The 13,781-nt window shown below is 38.9% G+C and overlaps 2 protein-coding genes across 3 annotated transcripts in view; both read left to right on the top strand.

Annotated features, from left to right (window-relative positions):
- Positions 1-9,693, top strand: part of LOC307164361 (MICAL-like protein 1) — a 12,922-nt gene extending 3,229 nt beyond the window's left edge. Inside the window, exons 7-14 of one of the 2 annotated variants that reach the window (XM_079881156.1) lie at positions 3,193-3,356; positions 4,240-4,356; positions 5,071-5,197; positions 6,310-6,388; positions 6,510-6,583; positions 8,031-8,145; positions 8,227-8,273; positions 8,348-9,693. In XM_079881156.1, coding sequence (XP_079737282.1) covers positions 3,193-3,356; positions 4,240-4,356; positions 5,071-5,197; positions 6,310-6,388; positions 6,510-6,583; positions 8,031-8,145; positions 8,227-8,273; positions 8,348-8,466 — 842 coding nt within the window. In that variant the 3' untranslated portion in view covers positions 8,467-9,693. The remainder of the gene's footprint in view (positions 1-3,192; positions 3,357-4,239; positions 4,357-5,070; positions 5,198-6,309; positions 6,389-6,509; positions 6,584-8,030; positions 8,146-8,226; positions 8,274-8,347) is intronic. The other variant, XM_079881157.1, reaches the window with a different exon arrangement.
- LOC307164258 (uncharacterized protein) overlaps positions 1-13,781 on the top strand; it is a 100,474-nt gene that overhangs the window by 46,308 nt on the left and 40,385 nt on the right. The window lies entirely within an intron of this gene.

Below are 13,781 nucleotides of genomic sequence, written 5' to 3'. Positions count from 1 at the left end.
ATGTTACTATATAAAGTTACTATTGTTAACATCATAAACAACAGTTCCAGCTCTACATTCTGATTGGATGAGCCAAAGCAACTTACTCATTTCCAGTAGCATTTCGGTGATGATTATTGATTAATGCATTTGTTTGAATTCAGAATGGGAAAACATGTTTTTTTGTTCAGTCCCATTCACTCTCAGCATGCACTGGGGAATGACTAATTAATAATGTTGTATTTTTTGCCTGTAGCGATTAGCAGAGTTTGTTCTTCTTTTTTGTGTGTGTGTTCATGCGAATAGGACAGAAAACATGAAACACTTAATATTAAATAATTGAAAACTATATAAATAAATGTTTGCATAGAACCATTTTTTAGGTGGATATCGGTTCATAGTTACTAAAACAATCTTATTTAATCTCATTATTGTTGCAGTTACAACAGATTGATTTTATAGTTTATTTTATTCATGTGGTTTAATATTATTTGCATCTTGTTTTACATTTACATTTAATAATTTATCAGACGCTTTTATCCAAAGCGACTTACAAATGAAGAGAACAATAGAAGCAATCAGACCAACAAGAGGGCAACAGTTTACAAGTGCTGTAACAGGTCTCGGTTAGTCTAGCACAGTACACATAGCAAGGTGTTTTTTTTATTTATTTATTATTTAATTTTTTTTATCAGATAGACCAATAGAATAGAAAAGGTAAGTGCTAGTACTAATTGGTCAAGTGCTGATGACAAAGATGTGTCAGCTGCTCTAAATGAGTTGGGCCAGTCATTCCACCAGCTGGGAACGGTCCAGGAAAAGGTCCGTGAGAGTGATTTCTTGCCTCTTTGGGATAATGGCACCACGAGGCGTCGTTCACTTGCAGAACGCAAGCTTCTGGAGGGCACATAATTCTGAACTAGCGAGTTTAGGTATATTGGTGCAGAGCCAGTGGTTGTCTTCAGTGCCAACATCAGTGCCTTGAATTTGATGCGAGTGGCTATTGGCAGCCAGTGCGAACTGATGAAGAGAGTTGTGGTGTCAACCCCCCCCCCCCCCCCCTCCCCCTTTTGCATTCTGGATCAGTTGCAAAGGCTTAATAGCACATGCCGGAAGGCCAGCTAAGAGAGCATTACAATAGTCCAGTCTGGAGAGAGCTTGGACAAGGAGTTGTTCTGATAGGAAGGCTCTAATCTTACCTAATGTTGTATGAAGCAAATCTGCAGGACTGGGCCATTGTGGTAATATGGTCTGCAAAGCTTAACTGATCTTCAATCACAACTCCAAAGATTCCTGGCTGTCCTGGAAAGAGTTATGGTTGACAAATGTAGCTGTATAGAGAAGTTGTGGTGAAGTGTTGGGCTGGCTAAGAACACAAGCAGCTCTGTCTTCACAAGGTTGAGTTGAAGGTGATGGTTCTTCATCCAGCAAGAAATGTCTGTCAGACAGGATGCAATGCGAACAGGTACCGTTGGATCATCATGCTAGAATGAGAGGTAGAGTTGTGTGTCATCAGCATAGCAGTGATAGGAAAAGCCATGTTTCTGAATGACATAGTAATAACATGTAGATGGAGAAGAGAAGTGGTCCCAGCACTGAGCCCTGAGGAACCCCAGTTGCAAGACGTTGTGTCTTAGACACCTCGCCCCTCCAAGACACCCTGAAGGACCTACCTGAGAGGTAAGACTGTAGTGCAGTTCATGAGACATGGGATCTTCATCTTCATGAGGGTTGACAGGAGGATCTGGTGGTTGGCAGACCAATCCAGCAGGAAGAGTACTGAGGATTTGGAAGCTGCACTTGCCAGTCTCAGAGCTTCAGTTACTGAGAGCAGGGCAGTCTTAGTTGAGTGCCCACTTTTGAAACCAGACTGGTTGTTGTCCAGGATGTTGTTCTGTGTGAGAAACACAGAGAGTTGGTTAAACACAACTCGCTCAAGTGTGCTCGCACTGTTAGTGCAGTGCTGAAAACTGAGCGGGTGGAGGAAGTGAGGATGAAAACTGACTTTATTTCTGTCAGATGTCTACAAAAGTTTTTTTTTTTTTTTCTCAATAAATCTCAATAAAAACTTTTGTAGACGTCTGACAGAAATAAAGTCAGTCTGGTTAGTAATAAGTGAAGCTGGTAATGCTGTTTGTGGAGTTGTTTAATCCTCCTCTGCTGAGATCTTCACAGATTTAAAGGGATAGTTCACCCAAAAATGAAAATTCTGTCATCATTTACTCACCCTCAAGTTGTTTCAAACCTGTATAAATTTCTTTTTTCTGCTGAACACAAAAGAAGATATTTTGAAAAATGTCAGTAACCAAACAGTTGATGGACCCCATTGACTTCCATAGTAGGAAAAAAAAGTACTATGTTAGTCAATGGGGTCCATCAACTGTTTGGTTACAGACATTTTTCAAAATATCTTCTTTTGTGTTCAGCAGAAAAAAAGAAATTCATACAGGTTTGAAACAACTTGAGGGTGAGTAAATGATGACAGAATTTTCATTTTTGGGTGAACTATCCCTTTAATGTCTTCTTTTATCTTCAGTTGATTTCATCTTAGACTGTGTCTGAAGTCAGTTGTAGTTCTTGTGTTTCTGCTCGTCTCTTTTTCTGTTCTCTTCATCTTTCAGTGATTCTGCTTGTTAACAGGCTTACAGTATTAAGGCTGAGAGGACTCCATATTTAATATACACAGATTGTGGCTCAGATAAGGTCCAGTTCTGGTTTATTTCTTTGCTCTTGGCTGACATGTGGCATTGCTATGGCCTGCTTGTGGCCCAGATCTGGCAAACAGGAGAGGTCCGCCCAAGGGCCATCATTCCACGCTGCGCCAGTGGGCCAGATCATCATTCCACATGTGCCGGATGTGGGCCATCACAATGTTGCGAGACCATAGAGGATAGGCGAGAGGGAGAGAGTGAGCGTAGGTTACGCCGAAAGGTGACCTGCGGAGGAGTGCGTGTTGTCGTGTCAGGAGTCAGTTTGAGGTTAATTTTTTAATGTCTCGTTTACACACTTACAAAACAAAACAAAACTCAAATTAAATTTAGATAGATTTGCTCATAGTAGAGTTATTTATATATCTTTCATATGTAGAACAGTTTTATATATTTAATCTTAAATAGGTCATTATTACAGTGATGGATTAGCTTGAGGTTTTAAACTATCAGTGGAAATGCTTGTTTTATTGTGTCTCATGTGTTTGTCTCGTCCTCGTCTCAGTATCGTCTCAGCGAGTCGTCCGTAAGGATCATCCCTGGATGAAGCTTGTTGATCCGGGTCCCTGGTATCGTCTTCCTCCGACTCAGTCCGCTCACTCTCGCCACTGCCCCGTGACCTTTAACCCCTTCCTGGAGGACGATGAGGACAAGTCCAAGGATGAAGAGGTACTGAATGAAGATCAGAATCAGCCGTTCATCGTGTGACCTGCTGATCCTCATAAAACTGCATTAAAAAGTCTGTTTATCCACAATTCTAGAAGATTCAACATTCACATTCTCAGTTATAGAGAATAACCTTGCAATGAAATGTAAACCTACTCAGCTACTTAGATTGTGCGTTAAATAAGTAAGATAGTATGTATGTTAGTAATGGTAAGATAAAGATAAAATTAATAGTTATAAACAAAATAGCATTACAATTACTAAGGATAAACACAGAAGGAAGAACTAGACTGTAAACCTGAGGTAGTTTCTGAAGAGCTGACACAAACCAGCAGGTTTATTCGACCAGCACTGGCTCTTCTCTCGCTGAAGCTGGTTTATATTTAGACTCTAGTTTGGACGAGTCTTGTGTTCTGGGAATAGAGCTGCTGCTGTTAGCAGAGACGCTCAGGCTCAGGTTTATCTGAGAAACACACTGGTTCTGAATCACTACAGACACTCCGAGATCCAGAAGAGACTCGACTTAACAAGCCATTTGCTCTTAGATAGTGAAGAAAGTGTCTCAAATTCTGTTAGCGTCATCAAGGAAATTGTGTCTCAAACTTCCCCTAATTTTCTGTCCAATCATGTTGAGATCAGAGCTAGAGTCAGACCAAGAACCAGGATCTCCATTTTAATGATCTGAAACGGAGAACATGATGCAGCATTAACTTCCCTTTCAGAGTCATGTTATTTCTGTAATGAATTGTGTGTGAGCTGAATCATGTGATCAGACGTCTGACGCTCAGACTGAAGAGTCACAGATTGTGGTTGTGGGTTGTTGTTTTTCTCTTGAGGTGTGTGTGTGTGTTTACATTAGATTGTCTCTGTTTTTCTCTTTATCAAGCAAAACCCTTTAAGTTTCGAAACTTCAGTTGCACACAAACCACAAACCTCATCTTCAGTTCCCAGCATGCATCAGGCTGCAGCTTCTGCCCACGGTTTCCCACTCATCAAGAGGAAGGTGAGACAGAAACTGTTTGTTTTGCTGTTGGAGTAAACTCACAGTACAAGACAGAGAAAGAAGAAAAATACTTTAGTTCAGCCGTTCTTTTGTGGTTTCAGTTTGCAAACTGATTATATTTTATTTAATAACCAGATTTGTATTATATGTATGTATATTATTTTTTGTTTTTTTTGTGCCGTAAGATTACAAATACATGTAAAAATCTAATGTTCTTTTTTTAAACCTAAACGTTTAGCAAGGATTGCAGTAAAATTGACACAAGCTTATATTTTATATGCGATTTTAGATTTGTTACAAACCTGTAGTGAACGTGAGTGTTTTAATTCAGTTTAATGCACTTTTTTTTTTTAGATGTAAAACTATGTGAAATATGTCCAAACCTTAAATGATTTTGACATTAACACACATTAATAATGTACAAATCTAACACAGGATCACAAACACAATATTCCATCTGCTCCATTGTCAAGTCAAGTCACCTTTATTTATGATTGTTTCAAAGCAGCTTTACAGTGGTAACAGGAAAATAATTCAGTGATGCAAACAGAGTTCAATTCGGCTGTACAGCAGCTTTTAATGAAAATAGTGTCATTGATCAGCTGATATTTTTGATTATTTTTAATATTTTAGGATTGGTTCTTCTTCTCTGTCTCACCATCAGATGTTTGAGTCTCTGTTCTCTGACTGAAGGATGATTGATTGTGTGTTCAGGTGAGCACAGACACACTCGTGTCAGAGAAGGAGGTGTGTGAGGAGCAGAAGGAGCTGGAGGAGCGTCTGCTGAAGCTGGAGAAGAGAGGAGTGCAGCTGGAGAGAGAGATGAGGAGACGAACGGATGGTGAGAAACACCTGAACCTCCTCACACAACAACACATGCTAATGCTAATGCTAACAGGCAAACATACAGTAACAGCTTCTATAGAGGAGTGGAGCTGGAGAGAGAGATGAGGAGTCGCCAAACTGATGAGAAACACGTAACCTCCATATACAATAACAGACATGCTAAAGCTAATGGACAAACATTATTTTATATTTAATAGACAAACATTACCGCGAAATTGCCATAAATTGCTAGAGTGCCTTCTGTGTGAACAGAAACACGTCCCAGGATTGATGCCAGGGTGGCGACCTAGTAACATTGGCGGGATCAGTCCCGGAACGCGCCCTGTGTGAACAAAAGCCAGGACCAATGCCGTAAGGGGTATTGTGTTGCTTTTAGAAGAAAGTTTGTGTTTGTCATCAACAAAGAAAGAACGAAAAAATGTCTGCAAACTAGAATGAAGCCGAGACCATGAGCTCCTTACTATCCGTGCTGGAGCTGAGATCGTTCGCCAGCTTTGTGGAACGGTACGCGTTAGTGTACGACCGAATCCGGAAAGAAATGCTCGAGCGTGGTTTCTCGAGATCGAAAGCGCAGATCATTAGTAAATTGCGTAAAAAAATCCACCAAGTGCACGACTACAATGGCCTTTCTATAACACATCCTGATGTCACGTGTCTTTAAGGGATCTTTATGGGATGTGTGTGAACGCGCTCACATATTCCGGAAAATCACTGGCAGTGTGAATGAACCAAAATCAAACGATCCCGGGACAAATCCCGGGACACATTATCTGTGTATTTTCCGGATCTCTGTGTGAAAGGGGCTATAATAGTAACAGTTATTATAGAGGAGGGGAGAGAAGCTGGATCAGTAGTTGTCTTGCAGTAATTGTGTTTGCATCCCCATACAAATCATGAATCAGTTCATTTTCCAATGGAGTTTAAAGTCATGGACTCTTGATGTGGAAGCGACTAATGAACACGAATCAAATAAACACTCAGGAGTTCATTAGTGGATCTTTCTGATGTGTCACTGCTAGTCTTCAATAATCATCAGATCAGCAGGACTGAAGCTTGTGTGTTTGGAGTCAGAGGCGCCTTTGTTTATGAATGATGTGTTTGTTTCAGAGAATCTTCTAGTCGACTGGTTCATTCTGATTCATAAGAAGAACATGTTAGTGCGCAGAGATGCCGAGCTGGTGTATATGTGAGTACACACACAAGTAAGGTTTTTTGTGAGGCCAAATTTTGCAGCTTGATGTCAAAACAATAACATGAATACACATCATGTTGACAAGAATAGTGTGTGTGTGTGTGTGTGTGTTCAGGTTGAGACAGCATCGTCTGGAGCAGCAGCAGACTGATGTAGAGTTTGAGCTCAGGTGCCTCTTCAACAAACCAGGTGACAAACTGAATCAATCACGTTTCTTAATGTGAATGTGTTTGTATTGATGTTTTTTAATCTCTGATATCAAATCTACAAATGAATAGATGATACTAGCATATAAATGTCTCCAAAAAGACAATCAACACTGTGAGATTTTCTTGTTTTCCAGTGCAAATATCTGAATATTCTTAATTCAAGACACCGTAATGTAATGTTTGTCTGTTCTCTGTGCTTTTGTTGTGTAGTCTTTTAGTTTGTAGACTTCTTCAGTTACCGTTCCTTGTGTGTGTCTTGTTAGTCTATTTGTCCCTGTGTATTTAAGCCCTTGTTTCCAGTGTTCATTGTCAGGGTTTGTCCTTCTATGACTTTCATGTTGGTGTGCTCAGTTTAGTTTCTCTTGTTTCTCTGTTTCCTTGTTCTTTTATTTATTAAATAAATCTACACTTGCATCCACAAATATGTTTCCAGCAGTTCATATTTTGTATTTAGACAAAGTGATTTGACTGATGATGAATACAGTTTTCAGTTTTGTAAAACTAGCTGTTTCTCTGACCTAGCATGACTTAATGTTGCACAACTTATACTGGATGGACACCAGCAAGGATGTTGCCCATTATTGTAGTGGTCATCTCTCACAGACTGCAGCCAACAGGCCCTCCTTATTGACCATCCATCAGTTCCCTTGCCAGAAAAGGGAACCAAGTACTTCTCATAAACTCAATGAGGAGCAAGCATGGTGGTGGAAAAGGAGAGGGGAACAGGACTCTGAGTTCCTAAGTCCAGTGGTCCCAGTTCTCCCTAACCTGGTTTTACCAAGTCCAATGGTCCAACGGCCCGTTCTCACAAGTCCAGTTGTCCAGTTGTTCCAATTCCGTTCCAAGTCCGGTGGTCCCATATCCAATGGTCCCAAGTCCAGTGGTCTGGTTGTCCCACAATCAGCCCCATGTCTGGTTGTCCAAAGTCCAGTGGCCTGGTTTTCCCAAGTCCTGTGGTCCCATGCTAAGTTGTCCCAGTGTTTCCAAGTCCAGTGGTCCCATGTTTGGATGTTTCCGAGTCTAATGGTCCCAAGTCTGTTAGTCCCTGTGCTCTCTAGCCTGGCAGTCTCACCTTATTTTGATCAATTTATCATTTAACAAGATTTAACTACGAATGTAACTATAATGACAGAATAAACAAACAACAAAACGAAAGCAGCAGTGGCATATAAATATGTGGCATATAAATATAATAAAACACAACGTAAATATTGTCATCACTCCTCCTTTCATCCTTCTGGTGTCGTCACACAAGTGTCGTTCATTAACATCGCTTCACCGGCCTCACTCCTAAAATAAATATATCTTGATTTATGAAAGTTTAGATATTTGTACTGGAATAAAGTAAAAAATTTTCAGTGTATGAAATTACGTATAAAGTGTCTGTAGTTTTCTAGTTTCTGATGAATGTGTGTGTGATTGTCCAGAACAAGACTGGAGCTCTGATGACAGACAGCGGGAACATCAGCTCATGTCACACCTGCTGTCAATCATCCAGCAGAGGAATGACATCATCAGCAGCCTGGATCTGGACAGACAGAGGTCAGAGGTCACCTGACCCCAGCAGTGTGAGGTCACATGATAATGATGTGTTATTGATGGATGTGTTGTGTTCTTCACCAGGGAAGAGGAGGAGGACATGATGATGTCTGCTGTGATCCAGAGGACAGGTGAGAAACGGCCCTCATCACTCTCACTGATTCACTACATCACATTTACTTGAAGACTTTCTCTCTCTCTCTAGACCTCCTGACACAGACGGACAAACAGCTGGAAAAATTCAACAGGAAGTTTAAAGGCCTTCAGATGTTCAAGACGTCCAGCTGTAAAACTAAAAACAGCAGCAGAAAGAAAAGCAGCTGAAGGAGAGAAAGAGACTGTAGATCAGGAGTCTCAAACTCAGATCCTGGAGGGCCACTGTCCTCAAACCCCAATCAAGCACACCTGAAACAGCGGATCAAGGTATTCAGGATTATAAGACAGTTCCCTGTAAACTCTGCAGGATGTTGGTCCTCCAGGAGCTGAGTTTCACATGTGTGCTGTAGATGTGTATTAAATAATGCAAAGCAGCATTTCCCAATGGAAAGGAAAGGAAATGGAAAGGCAACATTTTTTAAAGGGTGATTTAGGAGGTTTGTTTAACATGAGATTACACCAAAGATCCATGATATGTGGAGCTGAATACCTGCAAAAAATAGGGTCTAAAACTGTGTTGACACCAGAAATCGTACTGATCATAGAACAATTGCCACCAATGGTATCTACGATCAAATAGAGCTTGAGTGATAAAATGTAATTTAAGCGTCGTTCAGGCAGACCACTGATCGCTAAACAATATCAGCTGACGCTCAGCTGATTTATTACTCCACCTACTCTAATCAACTATAGTATTGAGTTGTTCTCTGTATTGACAGCACTCCAAATTTACAAAAAAATGAGCTCAATGTTAAAATTGACCGGAGTTCTCCTTTAAGAGCCTAAGCCTCTCGCCAAATCTAAAGATTGTCAATTAGTTTAATTCTTAAAGTGGTCCTGACTGAACAATTGCCATATGTCAGAACTAGAATGAAGCTTATGTTTACTGTCAGTGACTCTACGAATCCGATGTAGACAGGGTGTAAAACCTGCCAGTTAACACCAATGCGACAAGATGGTGTATCGTTTCTATAACAGTGATTGGTGAAACAATAACATCCTTGAACAACAGAAAAGAGTGATGTTCCTTCCAGGGGGGGAAAAAGCAAGATCCGCTCAAGGACAACATCACAAACACATCATATGGAGGTGGAGGTGGGGATGTAAGCTTTTACAAATTCCTCTAGGTTTAAATGTCATGGACATTTAATACCACTCAAATAGTCAAGGTCATTATACATTTAGTTTTTTTTCTTTTATTTAGACATTTATAGTTCTGTACTGTGTATTCAATTATTATTATTATATATATTTCTTTTTTTCATTGGTGTTTAAGGTGAGAACTGCAAAGTAAGCTTTTAATTGGATGGTTTAACCATTACTCAATACATATGACAATAAATGTGCTTTGTTGAACTTAATTTGACTGTAGAAAATAAAGTCAAATATACAGTCAAATAAATAAAATAAATAATACAGGCAAATAAATAAAGTAGTAAGACCATTTGTTTTATTTAATGTTTTTTAATTAAACAGTAGCAACATGTCTCTATTTCTACCAGTCTTCTCCATTTCAACTCCATTACAACTTCCATTACAACACACCCATTACCATATAGTGAACTCTAGTGGTTATCTCAGGTAACAGCATAATCTGATATCATTACATCCCCCATTCTTTAAAGAAAACATTAAAAAGTAAACAATGTTATTCTATGACATGTCTAACATTGCACTCAGAATTAGATCTTAACTCACTGTTTTTATGCACTTGTTAACTAATGATACTACTGTTAAACTAAAACACAATTACTTTCTCATTGCTGTAACTTTAAGCAATTTTTCACAAATTCAGTCTATCAGGTTTTCTAATGTGTCTTGCAGATCTTCTAAGTGCAACTGTATGATGTGATGTTTGACGGTCTGTGTTTGAATACGTGTCACGTCCATCCTTTGCAGACAACGCATTTGGATCAGATTCAGGATTGCTTTGATTCAAGACTTGTGACTCTTTCTCAGTCTTTGACAAATCACGTCTGTTTCTTCTGAGAATGTGTCCCATCTTCTGTTTTCACCTGACAAGATCTCTGAGCTTTCTTGGTCCAATTCTCATCATTTTTTATTATCACGACATCATTCATCATCAGTGGTTGCAAATGTTCTACAGATATGCCATAGTAGAACTTCTGCTGGTTGAGCTTCTGCTTCAATGCTTCACATGTCTTCATTCTGAAAGTACGGATAAAAAGAAAGAAAGGCTGATTCAGGACAGTAAATAATTTTTCCCTTTCAGTTGGAAAAGATCCATTCCAACTTTCTCCCAGGCTGGTGTTGGTAAGTCTGGTCTCATCATTGGTTCTTTGGTCTGCTTGCTTCTGAATTTCTGACACGCGTCACACTCTTTTTCACCAGATTATCGATGTCTTTGTTCATTCCAGACCAAAAGACTGTGTCTCTCGCTCTTCTTTTACACTTTTCAACTCCTAAATGGCCTTCATGAATCCTGATTAGTGTGTCTGGCCTTAAGCTTTGTGGAATCACAATTCTGTTTTGTTTCAAAAGCATTCCATCCACTACACTTAGATCATCCCTGACGTCACGATATTTTGAAGATTCACCTATTGGCCATCCATTATGCATGTTGTCAATAACAGCTTGCAGTTCAGCATCTTTGCTGGTTTCTTGTGCTATCAGCTTTGACTTTAAATCTGATACAGGAAACGCAGTACGAACCATGTTCACATGTTTCTCAACATCTTCTGACGTACTCACACAATTTCCTATCGGAGCTCTTGAAAGCGTATCTGCCATCACCATGTATTTGCCAGGCATGTACACCAAATCGAATTCATATTTGCAACTTCATTGTTAGTCTCTGAATCATGGGTGTCATCTCAGTCAGATTCTGCTTCACTATTGCAATCAATGGACAATGATCTGTTTTTGCCATGAAAGTAGGAAGACCAAACTTTTTTTCATCCCAAAAACGAATTCCGGAAACTCCTTGTCGATTTGTGCATATTTACATTCAGAATCAGTCATGGATCTACTCACATACGCTACTGGCTTCCAAATGTCATCTTCAGCTTGCAATCGTGTTACGACCAGCTCGTTTCAGGCTGCAACACAAAAGAGGGATCAAGCAGAAACGTTTAATCAATACAAGTTTTATTGAATTAAACATATACCACAACCAAAAATAATAATAAGCAGAAGTCTAGGGATAAGGGGAAACAAAGAAATGACAAACAACTATAACAAAATCTTGATGCTACATTGGAGTCCACTGGAAACAGAAGTCTTAGCGTTTTATACAGTGTTTGAATTTGAAAGAATTAGGGATGGCAGTTGATAATTTAACGAACGTAAAACACTGTACGATTGTTTTTCAACCTCAACCTGGTCTGCATTATACTTTGTAGTTCAGTTTCCTTCATTTAATTTCTTGTGTAGCTAAAAACATATCCATTTTTTTCTTCATATCCATTTCCTGTGCAGAAATCCTGAACGAAGGTCGAAAACGCTGAGATGAAGGAAACCAAACGTCCACACATTCCTCAAAGACTTCTGAAGTTCCTGTATGAACAACTTCAAAAATCCATGTAAAGTTTAAGCTTTTGTCAAATCTCAAAATGGACCTTTAACTGAACGTACCAAAGGAGGAAAGTTATTCACCCCTAAATTAAAATAATGTCATTAATTACTCCTGCAAGGCTTCTGTTCATCTTCAGAACAAAAATGAAGATCTTTTTAATGAAATCTGAGAGCTTTCTCTTCCTCTGTTGACAGCTTAAGCAACTACCACTTTCAAGCTCCAGAAAGGTAGTAAAGACATCATTAAAATAACATGAGAATACTTTTTCTTCACAAAAAAACCCCTAAAATAACCAACTATTCATGTTCTTCATGTGGGCCTCTGAGAGTTCACGTAGTGTAACAGCGCAGCACTTCTGGGTTGTACGTCAGAACGTAGACTCACTATTGGCCGACGATTGTCATGCGTGTGATGCTGGCCAATAGTGAGCCTACGTGCTGACGTACAACCCAGAAGCGCTGCGCTGTTACACTACGTCAACTCACTCAGAGGAACACGGAAGAAAACGAATAGTTGAATAAAGTCATTATTTTAGTTTTTTTGTGCACAAAAAGTATTCTCGTCGCTTGATAAACTTATGGTTGAGTAGTCACTTGGACTATTTTAAACATTGTCTTTACTAACTTTGTGTGCCGGCAAGTTTCAATATCATAGAAGCCTATGGAGGAGTGAGACAGTTCTCAGATTTAATCAAAAATATCTTAATTTGTGTTCTGAAGATGAACTAAAGTCTTACGGGGTTGGAACAACATGAGGGTGAGTAATTACTGACTGTAACATTTCCCTCTACTATTAACTATAAGTCTTAAGCTATTTTTAATGTAAAAAGCAGCAGCCCTGTCTTTGTATTCCATTTGGTTTTGTTTATTTGTTTCTGTATTTGTATTGTTTTGCTTTTGAAAATGTTTTGAATCTTTCACAGTTTATGATTTTTTTTAAAGAATTGTGTGAGCTATTTGGTGCAACATCAATATTGTGCAAGTATACAATATTGTGATGTTTTTTTTCCCTTGTTTGTTTGTCTAAAAATGTATTCCACAATACAAGCACTTTTTAATGGTGCTTTGCACATTGTTTAATTGATGTAATTATTTAGAGATAGATAGATAGATAGATAGATAGATAGATAGATAGATAGATAGATAGATAGATAGATAGATAGATAGATAGATAGATAGATAGATAGATAGATGGATTATCTGTGAATAGTATGGAAAATGTACTGTTAATATACAGAATTTTCCGTTTTAGATTTGAAGGAATTGTCCGTAATTTAACAGAAAATGTCCTGGTAATTTTCTGCCAGTACATTATCCGTTTTTTTTACGGATTTTTTTTTTACAGTGCAGCAATTGATTTAAATAGGCTACGTGGGGTTTAATTTGTCGTGGGACAATTTTTGTGTTACTAAATACATAGATTCGCCTACTTGATCAACTTAGACCTCAATGGTTCAGTGGTAGAAATTTCGACAACCGTCTCAGAGGTTCTGGGTTAAAATCCACACTCGTAGGCTATAGTTTCTTTTTTTTTTTGTCATATAGTTTTTTTTTCCTCATCAAAACCGATTATGTTCATCAGTGGTTGTATATCAAGCAGGGACACGTTTGTGTGTATTATGTTTTGTTATTTCACCAGAACGAATAGAGTCTCCGCAAAGGATTGAAGCGCACATCCGAGTAAAGTGCGGCGTGTGCACGATCGAGGCTCACGAGCCACACGAGAAAACACTGTATCCGCGTCATCGCAGCGGCAACGATCACTTGATTTAATATAATATTTTTTTTATATTTAATATAGCGATAGGTCGTCTCTTATTTAAAAAACGAACTAAATTAATTGTTTTTTTATTAATCTGATTGGGTGGGCCACTGGTCAATCTGGGTGGGCACGTGCCCATTGACACGTGCAACATGATCTTTACTTTTTACCCTAATGATTTTTGGCA

The sequence above is a fragment of the Squalius cephalus genome (genome assembly GCF_949319135.1).
Source record: "Squalius cephalus genome assembly, chromosome: 1".
In the NCBI taxonomy this organism is placed as follows: domain Eukaryota; kingdom Metazoa; phylum Chordata; class Actinopteri; order Cypriniformes; family Leuciscidae; genus Squalius; species Squalius cephalus.
The sequence above is the reverse complement of the archived record's forward strand: the minus strand, read 5'-3'. Positions and strand labels throughout refer to the sequence as shown.